Below are 20,000 nucleotides of genomic sequence, written 5' to 3' on the forward strand. Positions count from 1 at the left end.
TGACCCTTTTTTTATGGAAGGGGGGTTGGAGATGAGCTGTTTATGCTAACCAACTATATGAAAATATTAATTCTAGTTTTTTAGCTTTTTAAGTTTATCATCCGCATATACTGACAATGGACAGACCAGAATAAGCATGAAATGGATATCCTCTATATTCTCATGACTTTCAGCCGTTGCTCACCTACTGATATTTGGAGCACAACAAAATGGCCCCACTTCCTGCCGCGCGGCCCCATTTCCTGTTGTTGACGCAGCACCCATTAAAATCTCACCAATACCTGGCAATCAGCCTCACTGGGGCACCGGCAAAGGACAACTCCACCACTAATAGAGATTTACCTTCGATATAACACGTCTACTTTGAAACGTCCCCCAATGGGAGATCAATACTCATCCACACCACACCGGGAAGAAGGCCGACCACAGAGCCAGCGTTGGGTAGACGTGGCGCGTCATATCTGTGAAACTCTTCTCTGGTGGACCTCCGGGTGCACCATATCTTAGTGCTCTGATGGGCCCCTGCGCCTTACACAAATGGCCCACATTAAGAGAACTTTATATTAGTGTCCTTGATTAAAATAACCAATTTCACCACTGTGATGTTTCCTTTTATTTGGTAAAAGGAGCATTGTTATTTCCATTTTATTTCATCAAGTGAGAATGCTAACCCCCCCCACCCCCCCCCCGCCCTCTCCCAGTCTCTGCATGGCTGACTCGGATCTGGCTAATGGGTTTTTTTTGTGTCTATGAGGAAGACTTCTCTAATTCTCAAATTGTCTCACGCCAACAACTTCCTTAAAGTTGCTGCACTTGGATGCATGGCGGCGCAGGCTCCATTGCCTTTTCTTGTTTTGAACTAATGCATTCTTGATCACCGTTTAATGAAACTATATACCACATGGTGATTTCACATTAGATAAGCCATGTGAAACCCCCATCAGCGGGGAGAGAGCCTCTGTCTGGGGCTGATAATCCCCGCAGATGAAAACTTTAAATAAATCACGCTTTCCGCCGCAAAAAGGGTGTCGCGGTGTTTTGTTCGGTTTGTATCTGGGATTCTCGCTACCTTGCGTTTGGAATGATAATTTATTTCAGGGGGAAGACATTAAAACCAGCGTTGGATTGTCATTTTGTTTTTAAAGGGGTTAGAGATATGAGTTTGGACGCTGATGATGGTGTTGTGGTGAGGTATGGATCTGTGGGTCAGCAAGGGGGCCGGCCTGAATCCCACCTGGACACGCATCATCAAAGCGGGCCGCTTCGGCAATCGGCATGAGAACAGAGAGTTGTCATTTGTGGGGAAAAGCACTTAAACAAGATGGACCATGGCTTGTAATTTTAATTGCTTTCAGCCCTTTTCTCTTCTCGGTTAAAAAGGAAAGAAAGAAAAGAGGGAAAAAAAACAGCCCAGCATCTTAAGGGGAAAGGATTGTGACAAGTCATTTGCTGACACTAATCCACAAATACAGAAACAATGAAAGATTTCTCTCACTCGCCGTTGCCTTGTAGTATTATTTCACAGTATTATTTGACACAGGGGGGGGGGGGGGGGGGGGGGGGTTTAAGGTGTGTTACGGGGTTTTCCCGGTGAGGCGTGTGAAGTTACACGCCGTGACAGAGTGGTAACGTGTTGAGTTACCTTCGTGTCTTCCATTTTCCTTTGTCTCGCAGCGTAGTGAGCTGTGTGGACGGCCTCGCAGTGCTGCGTTCTCTGCAGACAGTTCTTCATATCTGACTGCAGAGTGTTCATTAGCCCAGTGGCTGATTGCTGCTGGAATGCCACCATGTCAAAAACTGCCCTGAAAAGTAGAAAAATTAATTCATCATTAATAACGAGGCAGACTCGGTCCTTCTTAGAGGCCATTAAAGTGTTATTTTTTTGTAACGTGGTGACTTTTTTGCGTTAAGTGGTCAATGATGGATCTCGATTCAGGGATAATATCTTTTTTAAGATCCACTGTCATTACATTAAAAAAAAGGCTCTTACTGGAGATGTTCGACGCGTTTCCCGAGGGTTTTGGCCGTTTTCTCCATCGTTTGCGTGGACACGTTGTACTCATCGGACTTGCTTGTTAGGTCACTGGTCCTGCTCAGAGCGTAGTCAAACCTCTCTGTAGTGGCAGTGAAGGACTCCTGTGAAAAAAGCATAAGGGCAACAATAGTATATCCTTGCAAAGCAACTCCATTCACACACAGTCATGGTCTTATTGAGCAAACCGGCAGAGAAATTACATTTCAGGAGTTGTGACTCTTTATTCGTGTCTGAAGGCCCTTCTACCGCGTCCGGACTCACCTTCATAGCGTTCAATCGGTCGACTTTGAGGTTTTTCTCCGCTTCGAGTTTGGCCGAAGTCTTCTGGTGTTTACGCTGCATTTCCCCAAAACGCTCCTTCAAATTCTTAATTTTCTGAACGAACGAATAAACGACAAGCATAAGCAGCGGGTTTCAAACAGACACCTTTAAATAAAGCCGATGATGGTTGCGCTTTTCTTATTTTGACATCTCTCATCCTGGCAGGGGAACGGGTTAACCTACCGATTGTTAGTGCTTGGCACTCGCTTCTATGAACATCCTTAATGTACCGACAGCGAAATATTGTTTCGCTTTCTTTTGAAAAAAAGTTCTCACTGTAAGTCGCTTTAGATAAAAGCGTCCCTCTTCTTAACAGATTCATACTACCTGTGTTTTCTGCTGGTAGAGCTTCCTCAGCCTCTGAATGCGGGTCTCCAGCAACCTGCTAGAAGCCCTCGCCTCCTCGTGCTCCTGGTGTAGTTTCCGATTGGCTTGCTCTGAGCTCCAGCGCGCCCGCTGTAATTCTTCAGTGATCATTGCACATTGGCTCTGAGATAGAAGACAGTAAAACAGAGCACATAAAAAAAAAACTCCCCGAGTTTATGCTTGAAGGGAGATGAAAATAACACACACACACACACACACACACCACACACACACACACACACACACACACACACGCACACACGCACACACACAAAAGTACATGGCAGCAGCGCATGATGGAAGTTGGGTCTTAAACTCTTCAAGAGAAATTAAATCTGAACTAGTAAATCTCCTGGATAGGGTTTAAATGCACTATGGTGGCCTGCGCTCCAATGCAAATAACCGCATATAGGTACACACATGTGATACAAGGTTAACATCAGAAACATAACGTACCTGTACAAGGGCCCTGGCTTTCATCTGGTTTGCCAGCTCCTTCTTCAGGCTGTCGATGGCTGTCTGTGTGGAGACGCAAAGGCCAAAGCAATGTACAATGAATACGGTGCAGTACCGTGCAGTGGCCCAAACCTCAGTGTTCTGGGTTCGATCCCCAATGTCGATAACCCAATAGCCTAGTAAGCTAGCTAACCCAGCCCTGCTCCATAACGACAGTCATCTGAATCCAAGTCAGTTTGAATAAAACCCTCTTGCTAAATCTCAGTCAATATGGACGCAAACCCAACATGGTGTTCAAAACGGGCTTCAACTGAAATGCAACATCCAAAAAATGTACAATGAATGGGCTCTATGAACATCCCCACTGTACCAAAAGTGATATATATTGTTTCTCTTTCTTCTGACGAATGTACTTATTGCAAGTCGATCTGGATAAAAGCATCTGCTAAATGCCCTGAATGTAAATGTAAATGTAATGACATGCATCTGAATTCCTAAATCTCTGTCTATAGGGACTCAAACCCAACACGGCGTTCAACAGGGGCTTCGACCGGGGCCCACCCTGTTCTTCTCCTCCTCCTTGAGGGCGATCTCCTGCTGCTCATCCAGCCGGGCCTTGGTAGCGGTGTGGTGGTCCACCACCTGGGTCAACTCCACCTGGATGGCCTCCCTCTGGTCCTCCTTCTCCCTGATCGTCTTGACCATCAGCTTCTTGTCCTTCTGCATCTGTTTCACCGCCTTCACGCTGGGGGGTGGGGGGGGTGTGGGTGGAATCGACCATCAGCAACGCAAACACCAACACGTAGACGAGACACGTGGTGCCGGTGTGCGGATGAAATGGACTGCGTTTATGCAGCCCTGTTCCCAACCAGTGGCCACCCGGAGCGCTTTACAAATACTGCCCCACGTTCACCCATTCACGCACGCATTCACACACCGACGGCGGTGTCAGCCACGCAAGGCGACAGCCAGCTCGTCGGGAGCGGTCAGGGTGAGGCGCCTCGCTCAGGGACACCTCGACACTCGGCTACGAGAAGCCGGGGGATCGAACCAGCAACCTTCCGGTGACCAGCCGACCCGCTCTACCTCCTGAGCAACACGCCGCCCCGATTACCACGAGACAAGGTCGGGAAGAGAACAGATCGCGTGGATCTGGAGAGAGGGAGAGAGGACCGACCTGTCCGACGTCTTCTTGAGGAGGTCCTCCTCTTCCATTTGGTTCTGGAGGTTTTCCTCGCTGATGGCCGAGAGAACCATGCGTTTTGATTGGGCCGCGGCCTCCAGGCGGGCGACCTCCTCCTCGCCCTCCAGCGTCTGGCCGCGAAGGATAGGAGACAGGAGACAGGAGACAGGAGACAGGAGACAGGAGACAGGAGACAGGAGACAGGAGACAGGAGACAGGAGACAGGAGACCGGAGACAGGAGAGAGGAGCACACGCACAGACGGGAGGCTGACTCTCAGACTCTTTCTCTTGTTGTGCTACCAGTGGCCGTTAGCTTGGGGGGGTGTATTGTTTGGTATCATGTGTGGCAGTGATGCTAATTAGGCCCCTATATTTGGCAGTGCTATTGAGGATCTTAACGCACTGGGCGAACCTCTATTAGTGAACAAAAGCAGCAGTGCTAACAAGCGCTAATACAAGGGAAGAGCGTGAACATGTCATTATAATGAGGTTTTTTTTGTCGGGGGGGGGGTGGGCGATATCATTTAAGACACTAATGAGATTACTTACAGTTTGCTGAATATCATTGTGCAACTTAGTAAGTTGTTCTCTTAATTTCTCGCTTTTCCTCGTCTCTTCGCCAATTTCGATCTCCAATTCCAAAACCTGGAAATTGAATTGCGCCGAGGGCATTAGCAGTCTGCTATGTTTTACACAGCGCGCCTCTCTCTCCTCAGACGCCGTGCCCAGGTTTACACATTACGCGCGCCGTTCTCCATTACCTGTTGGCCCGCACTAGACTCAAGCGCCTCCATTTCAGGAACACGGTTCTGTATGGCGGCGCACTGTTGTTCCCTCAGCGCCACTAACTCCTGCGTCTCCTTCAGATAAACGCACTGCTTTTCCCAAAGTATCTTTAACTGTTTGAACTCCATTCTGGAAACAAAGCAGAAGAAAATAAATTTCACTGTCAAGTGGGGTGAATTAAAACCGGTAACTCAGCCCCGAGTGACGATAACACAAAGGTAATAATAGCAAATGTACTCAAACAATGAATTAATGGTAATCAAATTGATTACCATTAATAAACTATTATTAATGGCAATAAACTATTTTCTGTTTTAAAGGGGAGCCCGGCCCGTTTTTAAAAGGTGGCTTTTTAACGTTAGTGTTTCTTAATGGCAAATGAATGCTTTTGGTTTCTCACTCTCGGCTGGCCTGTTGGATCTTGATGTCCATCAGTTGGGAGCTCATGTCTTTCTTCCCGGTGCTGTGGATTTTCTCCATCTTCTTCAGCTGCTCCTTTAGTAACTGGAGACTACTGCTGCCCTCTTCATGAACACAATCAGCCTAAACATACATAAAGAAAACACACATCTAAAGTAAAAAAAAAAAAAGGTATTAAAGCAGACGAGAGGACTGTAATTGAATCCGTCTGGGTTTGAGCTCAATGTGACACACATTGAATGTTTCATAAGAAAATTCATCAACTCCGACAACTCCATTTCGCGAGGGGAGAAGCTAAGCATTAAAACGGCGACGCTATTTATCCAGAGAGATACTTGTTGGCCGTCAGTATTGTTTTCAGAGCGCACGTTAACCTGCATCGATTATTTTATGAAACGCGTAGATCTCAGCTTTATCCGGGTTGTCGATTAGGGCAGATGTTCACACTCCAACACTGATGTCAGCGCCTTGTCTAAACGATACAAAACGCTAACACAACAACGACCTCCTACTGCTTATGTCTTCCGATCCGTCAGACACACTTAAAGCAACACACTGAGGACAGAAAGACAAGAGGGAACGGTGAGGGAGGGAACGAGAGCGAGTGAGATGGCCCCCCCATAGCGCAGACTGGATTCACATTCAGAGCCACAGGTTCGGAGTACACAGAACACAGATGGTTCCTCGGGAGAGCGCGTCGGACCACTCAACCACTCTGTGACCTCTCCCAGTACCTTTCTCGACGAAGCCACAAGAGTGTAGAAAGCCCCCCCCCCCCCGACTGCAGGAAGAAACGGCACCGACTGAATGGATAGGTGAATTCGCTTTTCAATCTGACTTTTCGTGTTAGTCGTGGGCAAACGCAATACTTCTAAAGTTGTTATTTTTCCTCGTTCATAGTTTGACATGCTTTGCATTCGACAACATGATAATCATGCTTGATATTGCAGGTCGGGGCATCACAGCAGAAAAATGAGTTATCCTTACTTCTCTCTTCACCTATGTCGGCATTTATTCCTTTAAAAGGTCCCATATTATGCCACCAGGTGTGAGTATGATTAGCCATTACAACCTGTTTGGAAAATCTGCCTCTTCCTATGTTTTAGTGACAATCACAAGTGGGCGTGTCCCACTAGATGTACGCTGGATAGATCATACTGCCAGCCTACCCAGTGGACTGTAGCAAATGTTTCTTTCCAGCACACATCTAGGTGGACACGCCCACTTGTGATGTCACTAAAAGACAGGAAGAGGCCGATTTTCCAATCAGCTCCTAATGGCTAATCCCACTCACACCCGGTGGTATAATATAGGACCTTTAAGGACAGGAAGGGTGAAGAGAGAGCGAGGAAGGGGGGCTGAGAGAGGGAGAGGGAATGACACCGGAACTCAGGGCCGCGGGTCGCAATCAAACCCGGGTCGCTACCAGGCTGCAGTCGCCCGTGTCACACCGGCGGTGCCCCGGCCCACGGGCGTGACTCCTATAATCCTGACATCCCTCCCAGGTAAAACCCCGACGGTTCCAGGGAGCTGACCTGGGTCTGGGCGGCGGTGAGGTCCTCCAGGAGGCGGGTCTCCTGCTCCGTCTTCTCCCCGAGCAGGGGGGCCTGCGTCTGGGCCGCGGCGATGTCCTCGCGCAGGCGCCCGTTCACCAGCTCCAGGCCGGCCAGCTTCCCCCGCTGGGCCTCGGCCGCCGCCCGCCGGTGCTTCAGGTGCCACTGGAGCTCGCTGATGTCCCGGATGCACGCCTCGTGCTCTGGTGGGGAGGATGAGCGCATGACCGGGGGAAGCGACGTGGGTGTGTGAACGTGTGGTTAAATGAACGGGTGAATATGTTGTCAAGTTAACACGCAGATGTGTTGTAAGAACACGTGGATGTGTTGTAAGAACACGTGCATGCGTGGATATATGAACATGTGAACACGTTGTGATGGGAACACGTGAATATGTTGTATTATGAACACATGAACATGTTATATGGAAAAGTTGTTGCATGAACATGTGATCCAAACACGTTAATCTGTTTTAAGAACATGTGAATACATTGATACACGAACACGTAAACATTTGGTTATAAGAACATGTGAAGCCATTGTTATATGACCACGTGAATCTGTTTGAAGAACGCATGAATACATTGATGTGGTTGAAGGAAAACGAATATGTACCTGTGTGATGATTAGGATCGCTGGAGTCTGGAGTGTTTTTGCATGAACGTGTGAAGGACACGCACACATGACATAGAAAAAGACCCGTGTTTGTAATTGCTTCAAGATAACCAACACACACACACACACATGGCTGTGTGCATTGTCAGACACCAGGAAGCAGGAGCGGTAATGGTTTCCCCTCCTGCTAGGAGGTGCTAAACATCGCTCTGGGATGAGGTAATGGTTAGTGACTCCCAGGGGGAAGGTACTGCTTTGATGTCCCGGTGTCCAGTCTAGCCTAGAGGCATGCATCCCCTCGGCAAGACGCAAGGGCTACGCTGTACACTATCGGTACATTAAATAACCGTTAATTAATATTAGTTAACGCAGTAATAAGCATTATAATATAACATAAGGGTTAGCATTATGGTTATTTAGCATGTTTATTTTGTATTGTAGTTCAATTCTGGTTAGTGAAAGTTGCTCTGGTTAGGGTTCGGGTTCGGATTGTAAGTTAAAGTAGCTTTTTTTAGGGTTGAGGATTAGTGGGTTAGAGTTACGGTTAGGTTTTTGCATTGTTAAGTTATTCTTAGTTAAAGTTACTTTAGTAAGGGTAAGGGTTTAACGCTAGAAATAATGTATAAATTCATTACTTAGCTTACATGAACACCCTTATTACCTTTGGTAGTTAATGTTTATTACTGGATTTACTAATGTTAGTTAACATTGAATTAATGTATCCTAATTGTAAAGAGTTACCAACGCAGTATGTTTTACCGCTCCTGGTTCCTTTGCATTGAGGCCCTGGTGGCTAAATGATAAAAAGACTTCATTTCTACAGCGCTTTTCCAACCAGTGGCCACTCAACGCCCAACATTCACCCATTCATGCGCACGGCGGTCAGCCCTGCAGGGCGACGGCCAGCTCTTCTGACCTTTCTGGACGGCGGTGGCGTGCTCGTGCTGCTTCCAGAGCGCCACGCCGCGGAGCCGCTTCTCCAGCCGCTTCCTCCGCCCCTTCTCCGTCAGCAGGGTGTCCTCGCCGTCCTGCCGGTCGGCCTCCAGCCGCTCCAGCAGGTACACCACCTCCACCAGCGCATCGCCCGTCTCCCTGCGGAGCGGTGACCACGGCCCGCTGCCCGCTGGTCCTCCACACGCAGAAGACACACACAGCGACATGGACCCTCACGTTGACACCTCTAACTCGGGTAGTTAATGCAGTATTCCTGAATTAACTACCCTTACTTAGTTAGGGTTATGGTATAGGATTAGAGGGGGGGGGGGGGGTTAGGTTTTTGGTAAGGATTATGAATTGTTGTTCAGTTCTTGTTAGTTAAAGTAACTCTGGTTAGGGTACTGTTTGGGCTAACCCTATCAAATAATGAATGAATTAACGTCTTGGTTACCATGACTTCCAGGAACGTCAGTAGTTAAAGCCTTATTACTGACTTAACTAACGTTAGATCATGTTGAATTAATATACTCTTAGTAAAGGAAGGAAACGTGAATGGAAGTTAGCTAGCCAAAGACGGGTAACTGAAAAACTCAGCTTGGACCATGAATAAAGACTGAAATCACCTTTTCAAAGTCTGTTTGTATTCAGACCTATATCGTGAATTATCGTCATAGGATTGAATAACAATGTATAGATTTTTGCAGAGGTACCCTGTGATTCCCACCCCTATTACTGACTTAACTAACGTTGGCTCATGTTTAATTAATGTACCCTCGTTTTAAGAGTTACCAACTCAGTACGTTTGACTCCTTCCTGCTGTGTACCTCCACAGAAGACAAAGTGACCGCTAGCTCTCTCGCCGCCACATGCTGCTGTTATTATGTAACGTATGATGATTAGCACGGTGGCATTTAGCATCGAGGCTTTAGCATGACGCTACATGCTGATGAGTTGTCTATGATGAGTTAGCTCTGAATTTCAATGGGTGACACAGTGTTTCTGACAAGGTTTTTGTCAAAAAGATGGACAAAGACTGCCAGGGTATTGTCTGTCTGTCTATAAAGAACACAGATACAGCGAGAGAAAGGGGTTGTAAGTAGGAAAATTACCCCTTAAGGTGAGTCCAATGCCTTCGATGTACAACTCTGTAGATATGATGGATCCTGCATCTGGGTCACTGGTACGAAACCAAGGACAAGAAAAAATCAAGAGTGAGGGCATCACTATGCAGAAAGAATAGTGATGATTTGATACTAAAGAGGGGATATGCATGGGAAGCAGAGGCTTCACCTGAAAGTTTTGCTGAATTGCTTCTTGTCGGGAGTCCAGTGGGGAATATTCTTCCCCGGCTGGAAGAAGAAGGGGGAGACAAATCAAAATAAATTTCCGAGATTACATTTTTCACTTCCTCCCCCACCCCCCCCCCCCCCCACTAAGAAATTTGGTTTCTGACCTCTCATGTGTATGATTGCATACGACATCAACAGTTTACCTGTTGACACCAAATCTCCACTTTCCTCTTCAGCTCCTGGATGTGGTAAATAGCTTTGTTGACACACGGTGAGGGAGAGTTAACCAGGGCACAACTGCGACGTCTGCCGGGGCAGACGGTTTGAAGATCTGCCTGATCTACGGAGACCAGAAGCATTGCAATTACGGGGACAATGCATGACAACAGTGAGGCTGAACCATGCAAAACCACCACACCACCAACAGCTTTAAACGAATGACGTATGGAGTCTGTTATATGTTGTATCATTAGCAATCATCAATAATGGATTATTAGTGGTATGTAAATAATTGATAAATAGGGTTACAGCTATTTAATTGGTCTGATTATAAAAGGTTAGAAAATGTAGTTGAATAAAAAATGAAGGGAAAATGTAGGCTTCTTCACCCTCGTTGCTAAATGGTTGGCTTTCTGTGGTTCCATGGTCCTTCACAACTTTAGAGTAGAAAGAAGCACAGGAATAATCACGAAGGAAAACACAACTGCACATTTCTTTGCTATAAAATGTCGCCATCTGCCGGCCGACAGGCCACGCTGCAGCGATGGAGGCGTTCGTTGAACTAAACAAACACGGTAAGGTAAAGTCTTGTTTACTCGGTCGAATAAGGGAAGATGGGCCTTTTGTGGGAATAAATTCCACTAACTACTCTAATTCCCTGCATATAAGCAAAAAACAAAATTAATAGGACATCGTCAACCTATAATAAACAAAGGTTCAACACTTGATGTTGAGGAATATATTGAATATACTACAATAAAATGCTACTATACTACTGCTAACGTTACTTCATATACAGGCAGGTCCACCCTGAACAGCAGCCTACACACTGTATGTTGAAAAGAGTTTGACCTCAGAGCATGCACAATGGCCCGGTCTCCAGTTGCATGAATGTGATGAAAGTTGCTTCCCCCACCATTTTGAGTGGAGGGGGGGACTCAGCAGCCTCCAGCTGAAACGGTAGTCTCACATAAAGAGCTGACATTGATCAAACACACTCTCTGACCTGGTGGGTTGTGTCTGTCCTCCCTGGATGGGAATCGTGTGTGCTCCACCTCAGGCATGCCTTGCAAGAACACAAAACGACCACAAACGATCTGTTTTGGAGTTATTCACATTTAAATTTAGATTACACTACACAGCATCTGAAAATAAATTTAATAAACAGTGAAGCTGTTGTGGCTGCAAATCTAAGTCAGGCTGCAAGTGCCACTACTACTAGGCTACTATTACTAAGAGGCTGCTTCCTCCAGACCGCTGGGGTCAGGTGTAGTTAAAGCTGTCTGAAACAACGTTAAGCCCCGTGTTGAATAGTTAATGAACAGTTAATGAGCTTCCAGGGGGGGGATGGTTGTCATGGTGGAAAGTGAAAGCAAAAAGCTGATCAACTTACTTGCAAGACGCTCCTGATTTCAGAGTCCCTGTTGTGTATCTGATGCCGTGTGTCCCCGCTTGAGTTGTGTGTCTCTTTTGTTGTGATGTTTTGTGTCAGAGTGAACTAGCCTACGGCTTTGCAACTTCAGTGAAAGAGAGTGAGTGGTCGATACACGCCCCGCGCGGCGATCACCTGCTGTCAATCTCCCATGCTGCGGTTGCCTAGCAACAAAGAGCTCCAACGTGTGTTCGAGGCGCACACAGGCCGAGGCTTTCCTTAGAGTGGGCGTGTTCGTTTAGCATGTGTGACCTATCAGGAACTTACTTATAATAAAACAATTAAAAATATATATATCCAATTATCTGTTTGTACTTATTTTGGAAAGTAGGTCCACGCCCGTATGCGGCAGATAATTAATAATTAACAATAAAAAAAATAACAGGATTGAAGAGGCCTATTATTATGAAGGTCGGTAGATCTAAATTAATTTTCAGATATGCCTCGTCTAAATGATGAAGGAGAGATGTAAATGTGTTTAAAGTGTGACCAACCTGGTTGTAATGCAGATAGCAGCCCACAGGAGACAGGAGTAGTAGGGCTATTTGCTTTGGACCGCAGCCCGCAGTACAGTAGTAGAATAGAATAGAGATGCGAACCACGTTATCCATCTCAGATTTAGAAGATGTGTATCACTGGATGAACACACATGCAAAACACACGCATCTCCAAAGAAGGACATAACGGTTACATTATGCATCTTAATCCAATGGATTATAAATTATATCAATTAAACATTAAAAAAAATATATATATTAAATTTGTATGTTCTGCACCAGCATTGCTTAACATTGCCCTAAAGACGTCCATCTATGACTTCTCCCGGTTAAGTTTAACCCCCTAAAGTCCATCTCCAGGCTGATGGTGGTGGAGGTGGAGAGACCCCGCATTACGTCATCGCAGAGGCTCCACGCTAGAGGCATCAGACGCTCGCCTCTCTCTGCGCTGCTCGGAACATTTCCATAGCATAACCATCACCAGTGGTGATGATGGCTTTCCCGGGGACGGCGGAGGACGAGGCAGTATCGGAGAAACCTTGATCGGTGATCAGACCTCCCTAGACACGCGTGGATCGGTGGATTCCTGGATGTAAACAGAGATGTTGTGTTACTGACATGCCTCGACATTGTGGTGAGTGTTGTGGCAAGTGCGCTGCAGTTGGACATCATAGTGGTGCACACAGGCGAACATTTGCGCACTTACTTTACCGATATCACCATGTGTGACTTGCCATGTTGTTATCGCCAGGCTACCTATGTGGTAGGATATAGTTGCGTTAAGGAGCGGGCTGTATCAGTAGATTTTTGATTGTTTTGGACCTAATATGTGGCTCGTAAAGGCGATGCGCCGTGCGTGTCGACGTGGTGATGCTCCCAGGACGGACCTGCACGCACACTGTCCAGGCTGCCTGTTGCTGGCTTTCCTTTAGCTGTTACATCTTAGGGCTAAAGTGTGTTTAGAGGTGTCTTACAGTGTTTCTTTTGGACGTGCAGTGGCTTAGAAGTCCCAAGAGAAATCGGAATCGTATCACAGGCTGTGTGCTGTAACTAGTGTTGCTGGGCAGTGCACTGGCACCTAGGCTCATATAAACAGGGCTGGTTTTCTTACTATTTTAACTTCACAGGATTGTTAAAAAGAAGACTATAGTTGGCCTCTATTTTTTCATGTGAGCAGACAGATGTTACTGCTTCATACAAAACCAAAACGCAACAACAATGTAATAAAAGGCAGTGTAAGTCATTGACCTGTCACCGCAGACACATTAAACAACGGGGCTCCAAAGTTCTTGTCTTTTTCAGACTGAAACCATGGTGATGTGTAGGGGCCCGGTGGTGGAGGGCCTCATAGGTTGGTACCACTTTCTCCCTATGATCTGATAAATAGTCGACAGATGAATGGCAACATGCATGTCAACGACATTTCTGTTGTCTGTCAAAGGGTAAGAAAACATGCCAACAGATCATGTGTACACTTGAGTTGTAAAAATAAAAGCAGCCAATCAGAGTTGGGGCTGTGGACAGCTGCAATGTTCTCTGTGTGCAAGTGTGCCAGAGACGTCCGCAGCGAGGACCGAGCATTGTATAAAAGCCTGTTCCAAGTTCCTGAAAGAGGGTCGAAACGAAAAGCCATGTGTCCTGGTTTTTTCTTTTTCTTTCTCCAGAGGACTTGGATAAATATACCCCATAGTCCAACTAACAGACAAATAAGGCAATGTTTGTGCTGTGTTGAAGTGCAACGCTTAATATCTGGACCGCAGAGTTCATTGGTGGTTATGTTTCAAGAAAAATGGGCAAAGGAAAGATGGAGTTTTGCCAGGGCATTACACTGTCTCTACTTGTGTGTACCTGCAGTGGGACACACTCACACACACACACACACACACACACACACACACACACACACACACACACACACACACACACACACACACACACACACACACACACACACACACACACACACACACACACACATACACACACCAAACACACACAGACACACACATACAAACACACACATACACACACACTAGGCACAAACATACACACACATGCATGCGCGCAGACATGCGCACATAAGGACACACACACACACACACATAAACATACAAACGTGCAGACATACAAAAAAAATCAAACACACAAACTCACACGCACAATCGCATACACACATAAACAAACACACACAAGCAAACAAACACATGCATACACACAAACACACACGCTCACACACAAAAACACAGTGGTAGAAAGTAGTGTGTGGCCAAGTGAGAGCTTCATGGAAGTGCAACTGGAGAGGGAGCAAAGCCCTTAAAGAATGTGAGCTCTGTGGGCCGTGGTTAAAGATAGAGGTACGAGGACACGGGGCCTGCTGTCACCGGCTCTAACCTTTATAATCACAGATACCTTCTGCGAGGAACCCAAACAAACCGGACAGCGTTCGTTGTTGATGTTGTTGTTGTTGTTGTTGCGGTGGTGGTGGTGGTGGTGTGTGACTTCTGTTTAGATAAGAGGTGAATGTTGAGGTGGAGGGATTTGTATGTGTTTGTAAGGTGCGTACCCTTGTGTGAGCCGGGGAAACAGTGACAAGGACAGCCGCCATGGTTCTGTTTGAAGGGTAGGTTGTTTTATCTATTTTTTTTGGTGGGACAATTCAGATTATGCACGGCATCTGTGGTTTCTTATCTGTGTTTGGCTGGCTGGAATATATTTTGGGTTTGGGTCAAGCCTCTGTATTTCTGACCCTGGAGATAAATATAAGGCTATACAGTTCACGCCAAGACTTAATATCGTTTTCATGTAAAATGATATCAGGGTTTATGTACCAAAGTGTGCTGCACTCTGTGCTGGAGTATTTAAAGTTATATTAGGGTACTGGCTGGTTATCAAATTTGCCTACTGGATATTTGCATGCACAGCCTTCATTTATGCAGTGAGGTTGTTTCCAGTTCATCGGAAACGATGCTGGGAAACATGTCTTTTCTGAATCAAACAAAACACAAACCCAATTAGCTGCTATAGACGTTATCGTTTGGCGTTTTTATTAAAAAGACGAAGCTTTCACTCATGACATTATAGCGCGTCATAAAATAATACAAATGGATCGCAATTGTAGGGCTTTTATCCTGCTGCTGTAATTACAAATGGTTTGCATCTCATCGAACACAAATGAAACAACTGCAGTAGCCAACCTTTAGCTAAACGGAGGACGGAAATTATGAAATAGGGAATGATAGGGAAGGGTTGAGACATAACTAGCAACAGAATTGCGCCTGCAAAATGATAGTGTTGTGCAGCTATAACAAACAAACAGCAATTCATCAAGTACACTGTAATAGGTGTTGTAAGCACTGGCACAAACAGAAGAACGGATGACAGTTATTATTTCCAATCCTTTATATCAACCCTCAGCATTATATCACAGCAGGCAAGGCAGCTTTATTCATATAGGCCTAGCACTTTTTATACACGAGGCAGAATCAAAGTGCTTCACATAAAAAAACATTTTCGTACAATAAAATGAAACAATAAAATAGAGTAAAAAAAAGGAGAAAAAAGGCAAAGTGCAAAAAGGCAGCGTAATCACTTCATTAAAAACAAAACTGGGCTTAAAAACTTAGTGGAGGTCTGTACGGTGTCCACCACCAGCGTGGCCATGTTTTACGGGAAGGCGGTTCTCCGCTGCCATGGAGACTGACCACGTGACCCAGTGTATTAGATTGCTTTGGACAGAGTGCAGTGAGGCGCGGTGTGTGCATTCTCTCCCTGCCGCCCCTGTCTCTATGAAAGAGTTGTCCTTGTCTTACATAACACTTTTCTCCCACTTGGCTGCAGACAGAGTGAAAGCTGCATGGTAGAAATTAGTGGGACAGATTATTAATTATTAATAAATAAATAATTAATTAAAAAATTAGTAATTTCTTTTTTCTTTAGTGCTGAACACTTGAGTTTGTTGCCATTCGTCGAAGGTTATTGATAATAAATACATCGCCCTTGGACTTTGTTTGATGAAAGGAATTCTTAAATTATGAATCATTATAAAATATGTATTGCATAGAAGAGACTAGAACCACGTTGAAGAGAGCTGCGGTTCACGTTTCTAAAGCTCTCCATTGTGCCCACGTTACTATTGTTAATATAGCTGTGCAGATGCCAAGTGGCAGCACGTTAAACACAGTATCGCTGGTGTCAGGTTCCCCGCACGGTGGAAAATAAATATGAATCCACTCAAGTCTGTGGAACATAGCATATCAGCAAAGCACACCTTTTATTTCTCAGATTACCGAATGACCGCTAGTAGCACCAGCTAGGCACTGAATCCTAACTTGACCTTCTCCCTGTTTCTCTTATCTCTCTATGTTTGTCCTTCTCTCTCTTTCTCCCTCTCTCTCTCTCTCTCTCTCTCTCTCTCTCTCTCTCTCTCTCTCTCTCTCTCTCTCTCTCTCTCTCTCCCTCTCTCCCTCTCTCCCTCTCTCCCTCTCTCCCTCCCTCCCTCATTCAGAATGATTGAAGATTGCGGACAGAGTGGTCACACAATGGCAGACAGAAGGCAACTGTTTGTCGAGATGAGTAAGTGCTGCTGAAGGCTTGTGTCTGAGAGCTCCCACATTTCAGGGTGATGTATGGCAGACTGTGTCACTCATCATCCATAAAGGAGCCACTAATCCTTTACTGTAACCTCTGTGGAGCCCAGTGAACGAGAGGAAGATGTACGGTCTGACCCCGACCAGTGTTCAAAATAATCACTGAGAATACAAAAAAGAGCCACCTCTATCTCTCTCTCTCTCTCTCTCTCTCTCTCTCTCTCTCTCTCTCTCTCTCTCTCTCTCTCTCTCTCTCTCTCTCTCTCTCTCTCTCTCTCTCTCTCTCTCTCTCGACTACAGCAGAGGATAGACCTCACAGTCCTACAATGTGTTTAGTGGCAGCTCCACCTGCATGCTGTCTTTGTTCATAACCGCAGATTAACCGTTTCCTAGGGGCTCAAGAGCTGGACTCCATACGACTGTCCACCTACAGAACGGCTTGTAAGCTTAGATTCGTGCAGAAGAAATGCAACCGTGAGTATGGTGCACACACACACAAATGCAGGTGCATGCGCGTGCACAAACACACACACACGCACACACACACATTCCCACGCAAAACACACATACAAGATTCATTAGGATTTAGAATCTTTTTCTAAATCCGAAATCCTCTACCTTTTTCCCGAATTATCCGTCAACGTAAATTTCCGGTCGATTCCCTCGTCGTCATCTCCGTCTCCTTCGGTCGTCCCCAGTGCACCTGGTGGACATCTGGAACGTGATCGAAGCGTTCCGGGAGACCGGCCTGAACACGGCCGACCTTGGCGGCGACGTGGGCGTGGCCCGTCTGGAGGCCGCCGTCTCCGCGGTGTTCTCCCAGCTCAACAAGCGCCTGCCCACCACACACCAGATCGCCGTGGAGCACTCCGTCAGCCTGCTGCTCAACTTCCTGCTGGCCGCCTACGACCCGTAAGTCCGCGGCCCGCGACCTCTCTGACCTCCGACCTCCGAGCGGCGAATCCGTGCTGGCCCCACCATCGTCGTCGGAGACTCATAGACTCCTACTGCTCGTCTTGGTTCTTTGAACATCCTTGCTGTACTGTACCAATATCGCTCGTCAGCTCGTCCAGAGCAGTGAGGGTGAGGGGTCTCGCTCAAGGCCACCGGGGGATTGAACTAGCAACCTTCCGGTGACCAGCCAACCTGCTCTACCTCCTTCGCCACATGCTGCCCCAAAACTGCCTTGAGAATTTAAGACATGGTCAAATCCTGGGGTGGCCGGTTCGAGTCCCGGCTGCCACACCCATCTATACATTGCGTTGAATTCCTTTGTGTCCCGACGCTCTTTTCTGCTATCTTCATCGGAGACTCATAGTCTCGTAGTGCTCGGCGCTTGGTTCTATGAACATCCTAACTGAACTGACAGCGATATATTGTTGTTTCTCTTTCTTCTGACAAATGTACTTATAGAGTCACTTCGATGAAAGCATCTACTAAATGCCCTAAACGTAAATGGAAATGGAAACGTTATTTCTGTAAAACAAAGTACTTATTCGACAGTTTGTAAACCAGAGGTGAAACGAGTCGAGAGTGCGTACTGAGAACGACACGGTTTGTTACGTGAACGTGTGTCTCCAGTTGACACTGCACACCCGCTTACTAGCGAGACGTTGCCATGGACACCGTTTAAGGAGATTCTGAATCGGTGGATTTGTGTGATGCTCCTTCAACCTTCTTTGTGACTGTTTTTACTGTTCCAGCGAAGGCCTGGGGAAGGTCTCCGTCTTCGTGGTGAAGACGGCCCTCGCCGCCATTTGCGGGGGGAAATATCTGGACAAATTAAGATGTAAGAAACGTCGTCATTTGTTCCATTATTTTGTAATCATGACATAATGAAATGAAAATGAGAGACTGAAGATTAGCCAGATGTGGCGCGCAGCGCGTGTGAATTAATTGCCTTTGTAAAGTTTCACAGTTCTTGGAGTCTACGTCGACTCCAGTGGAATTCTTGACGCAAACTAATTAGAGCCGGGTATCTTTTGAGATCTCTGTCTGCCGATGGTATTGTTCCCGGGGAAATAGCCCTGGTTCTGCTCTTCATGGCTGGGAGAAGTCATTATTCATAATCTGAAGCACACGGCCTATTACATAATTCTACAAAAAGTCTTGAAGCAGCCGCAGTGGCTTGTGAAGAATAAAAAAAAAAGGGAGGGACACTCTCTCGTGGTGTACCGCGGTAATTGATTTGAATCACAACCTTGCTTTGATGTGTTTTTACAGCGAAAACTGGGATGATTGCTTTGTGTAATGCCGCAATTAGTCGACTGTCGGGACAACTGACAATTAGCCTGATTAATCTGAGTGTGTGCTCCGCTGTGCTGTGTGCTGTGTGAAGACATCTTTTCCCAGATATCCGATTCAGCGGGGGTGCTGGCGTACTCCCAGTTCGACCAGTTCCTGAGGGAGGTTCTCAAGCTGCCGACGGCCGTCTTTGAGGGTCCGTCGTTCGCCTACACCGAGCAGGCTGCTCGGACCTGCTTCCCCCAGCAGGTGAGGTCCTCTGCAGTTCGACCGCTGGAAGGAATCTGTGACAGAGTGACAGTGTGGCTCCCAAGGATGAACCTCCATCCGTGATGTAACTGGTAAACGGACTGCCAGTGGCCACTCAAAGCACTTTACGATACTACCTGACATTCACCCGTTCATGCACGCATTCACACACCGACGGCGGTGTCGGCCACGCAAGGCGACAGCCAGCTCGTCTGGAGCAGTCAGGGTGAGGCGTCTTGCTCAGGGACACTCAGCTAGGAGGAGCCGGGGATCAAACCAGCAACCTTTCTGGTAACCAGCCAACCCGCTGTACCTCCTGAGCCACATGCCGCCCCAAACAATGCCTTGAGAAATGCTTTAAGACAAGGTCAAATCCTGGGGTTGACGGTTCGATTCCCGGCTGGCGCGCCCATATATATACATTGCATTGACTTCCCTTGTGTCCTAACGATCTTCTCTATCCGGGTCGGGCGGTCGGGCAGAAAAAGGTTTACCTGAACACATTCCTGGACACGCTGATGTCGGACCCCTCCCCGCAGTGTCTGGTGTGGCTGCCTCTCATGCATCGCCTGGCCAACGTGGAGAACGGTACGTCCCGGCGGTCACGTGGCCGTTTGCCTCCAGCTGCCCGTATTCGCCACGTTGTGTTCTCATAGACTGTGCGAGCCACAGTCAGGCAGGCAGGCAGGCTAGCACAGAGACGGATGTGAAGAGACGCACCCCCCCCCCCCCCCACGCATGTCACAAACATCCGCCAGGAATTGTAATAGATAATTCTGAATCCGTTTACAAACGCACACACGCACACACAC

General features: G+C 46.8%; 2 protein-coding genes across 8 annotated transcripts in view; one reads left to right on the forward strand and one right to left on the reverse strand.

Annotated features, from left to right (window-relative positions):
• The window catches only part of LOC130387195 (coiled-coil domain-containing protein 178), a 21,117-nt gene extending 9,457 nt beyond the window's left edge, over positions 1-11,660 (reverse strand). The window contains exons 1-16 of the mRNA XM_056596203.1: positions 11,574-11,660; positions 11,187-11,277; positions 10,165-10,301; positions 9,964-10,021; positions 9,782-9,862; positions 8,653-8,859; positions 7,104-7,324; positions 5,549-5,691; positions 5,124-5,277; positions 4,356-4,492; positions 3,740-3,923; positions 3,179-3,241; positions 2,684-2,845; positions 2,297-2,410; positions 1,991-2,136; positions 1,643-1,802 (exon numbers count right to left, since the gene is read on the reverse strand). Of these exons, the coding sequence (XP_056452178.1) occupies positions 1,643-1,802; positions 1,991-2,136; positions 2,297-2,410; positions 2,684-2,845; positions 3,179-3,241; positions 3,740-3,923; positions 4,356-4,492; positions 5,124-5,277; positions 5,549-5,691; positions 7,104-7,324; positions 8,653-8,859; positions 9,782-9,862; positions 9,964-10,021; positions 10,165-10,301; positions 11,187-11,244 (2,025 nt within the window). The 5' untranslated portion in view covers positions 11,245-11,277; positions 11,574-11,660. The remainder of the gene's footprint in view (positions 1-1,642; positions 1,803-1,990; positions 2,137-2,296; positions 2,411-2,683; positions 2,846-3,178; positions 3,242-3,739; positions 3,924-4,355; positions 4,493-5,123; positions 5,278-5,548; positions 5,692-7,103; positions 7,325-8,652; positions 8,860-9,781; positions 9,863-9,963; positions 10,022-10,164; positions 10,302-11,186; positions 11,278-11,573) is intronic.
• An 869-nt stretch (positions 11,661-12,529) lies between these two features.
• Positions 12,530-20,000, forward strand: part of dtna (dystrobrevin, alpha) — a 22,485-nt gene continuing 15,014 nt past the window's right edge. For 4 of the 7 annotated variants that reach the window (XM_056596892.1, XM_056596894.1, XM_056596895.1 and 1 more), the window contains exons 1-7: positions 14,235-14,729; positions 16,614-16,681; positions 17,089-17,169; positions 17,394-17,607; positions 18,399-18,484; positions 19,034-19,188; positions 19,671-19,776. In XM_056596892.1, the coding sequence (XP_056452867.1) occupies positions 14,713-14,729; positions 16,614-16,681; positions 17,089-17,169; positions 17,394-17,607; positions 18,399-18,484; positions 19,034-19,188; positions 19,671-19,776 (727 nt within the window). In that variant the 5' untranslated portion in view covers positions 14,235-14,712. Of the gene's footprint in view, positions 12,744-14,234; positions 14,730-16,613; positions 16,682-17,088; positions 17,170-17,393; positions 17,608-18,398; positions 18,485-19,033; positions 19,189-19,670; positions 19,777-20,000 lie in introns of those variants that run through there. The other 3 variants (XM_056596897.1, XM_056596898.1, XM_056596893.1) reach the window with 2 other exon arrangements.

Source organism: Gadus chalcogrammus, chromosome 8 (genome assembly GCF_026213295.1).
Source record: "Gadus chalcogrammus isolate NIFS_2021 chromosome 8, NIFS_Gcha_1.0, whole genome shotgun sequence".
In the NCBI taxonomy this organism is placed as follows: Eukaryota; Metazoa; Chordata; class Actinopteri; order Gadiformes; family Gadidae; genus Gadus; species Gadus chalcogrammus.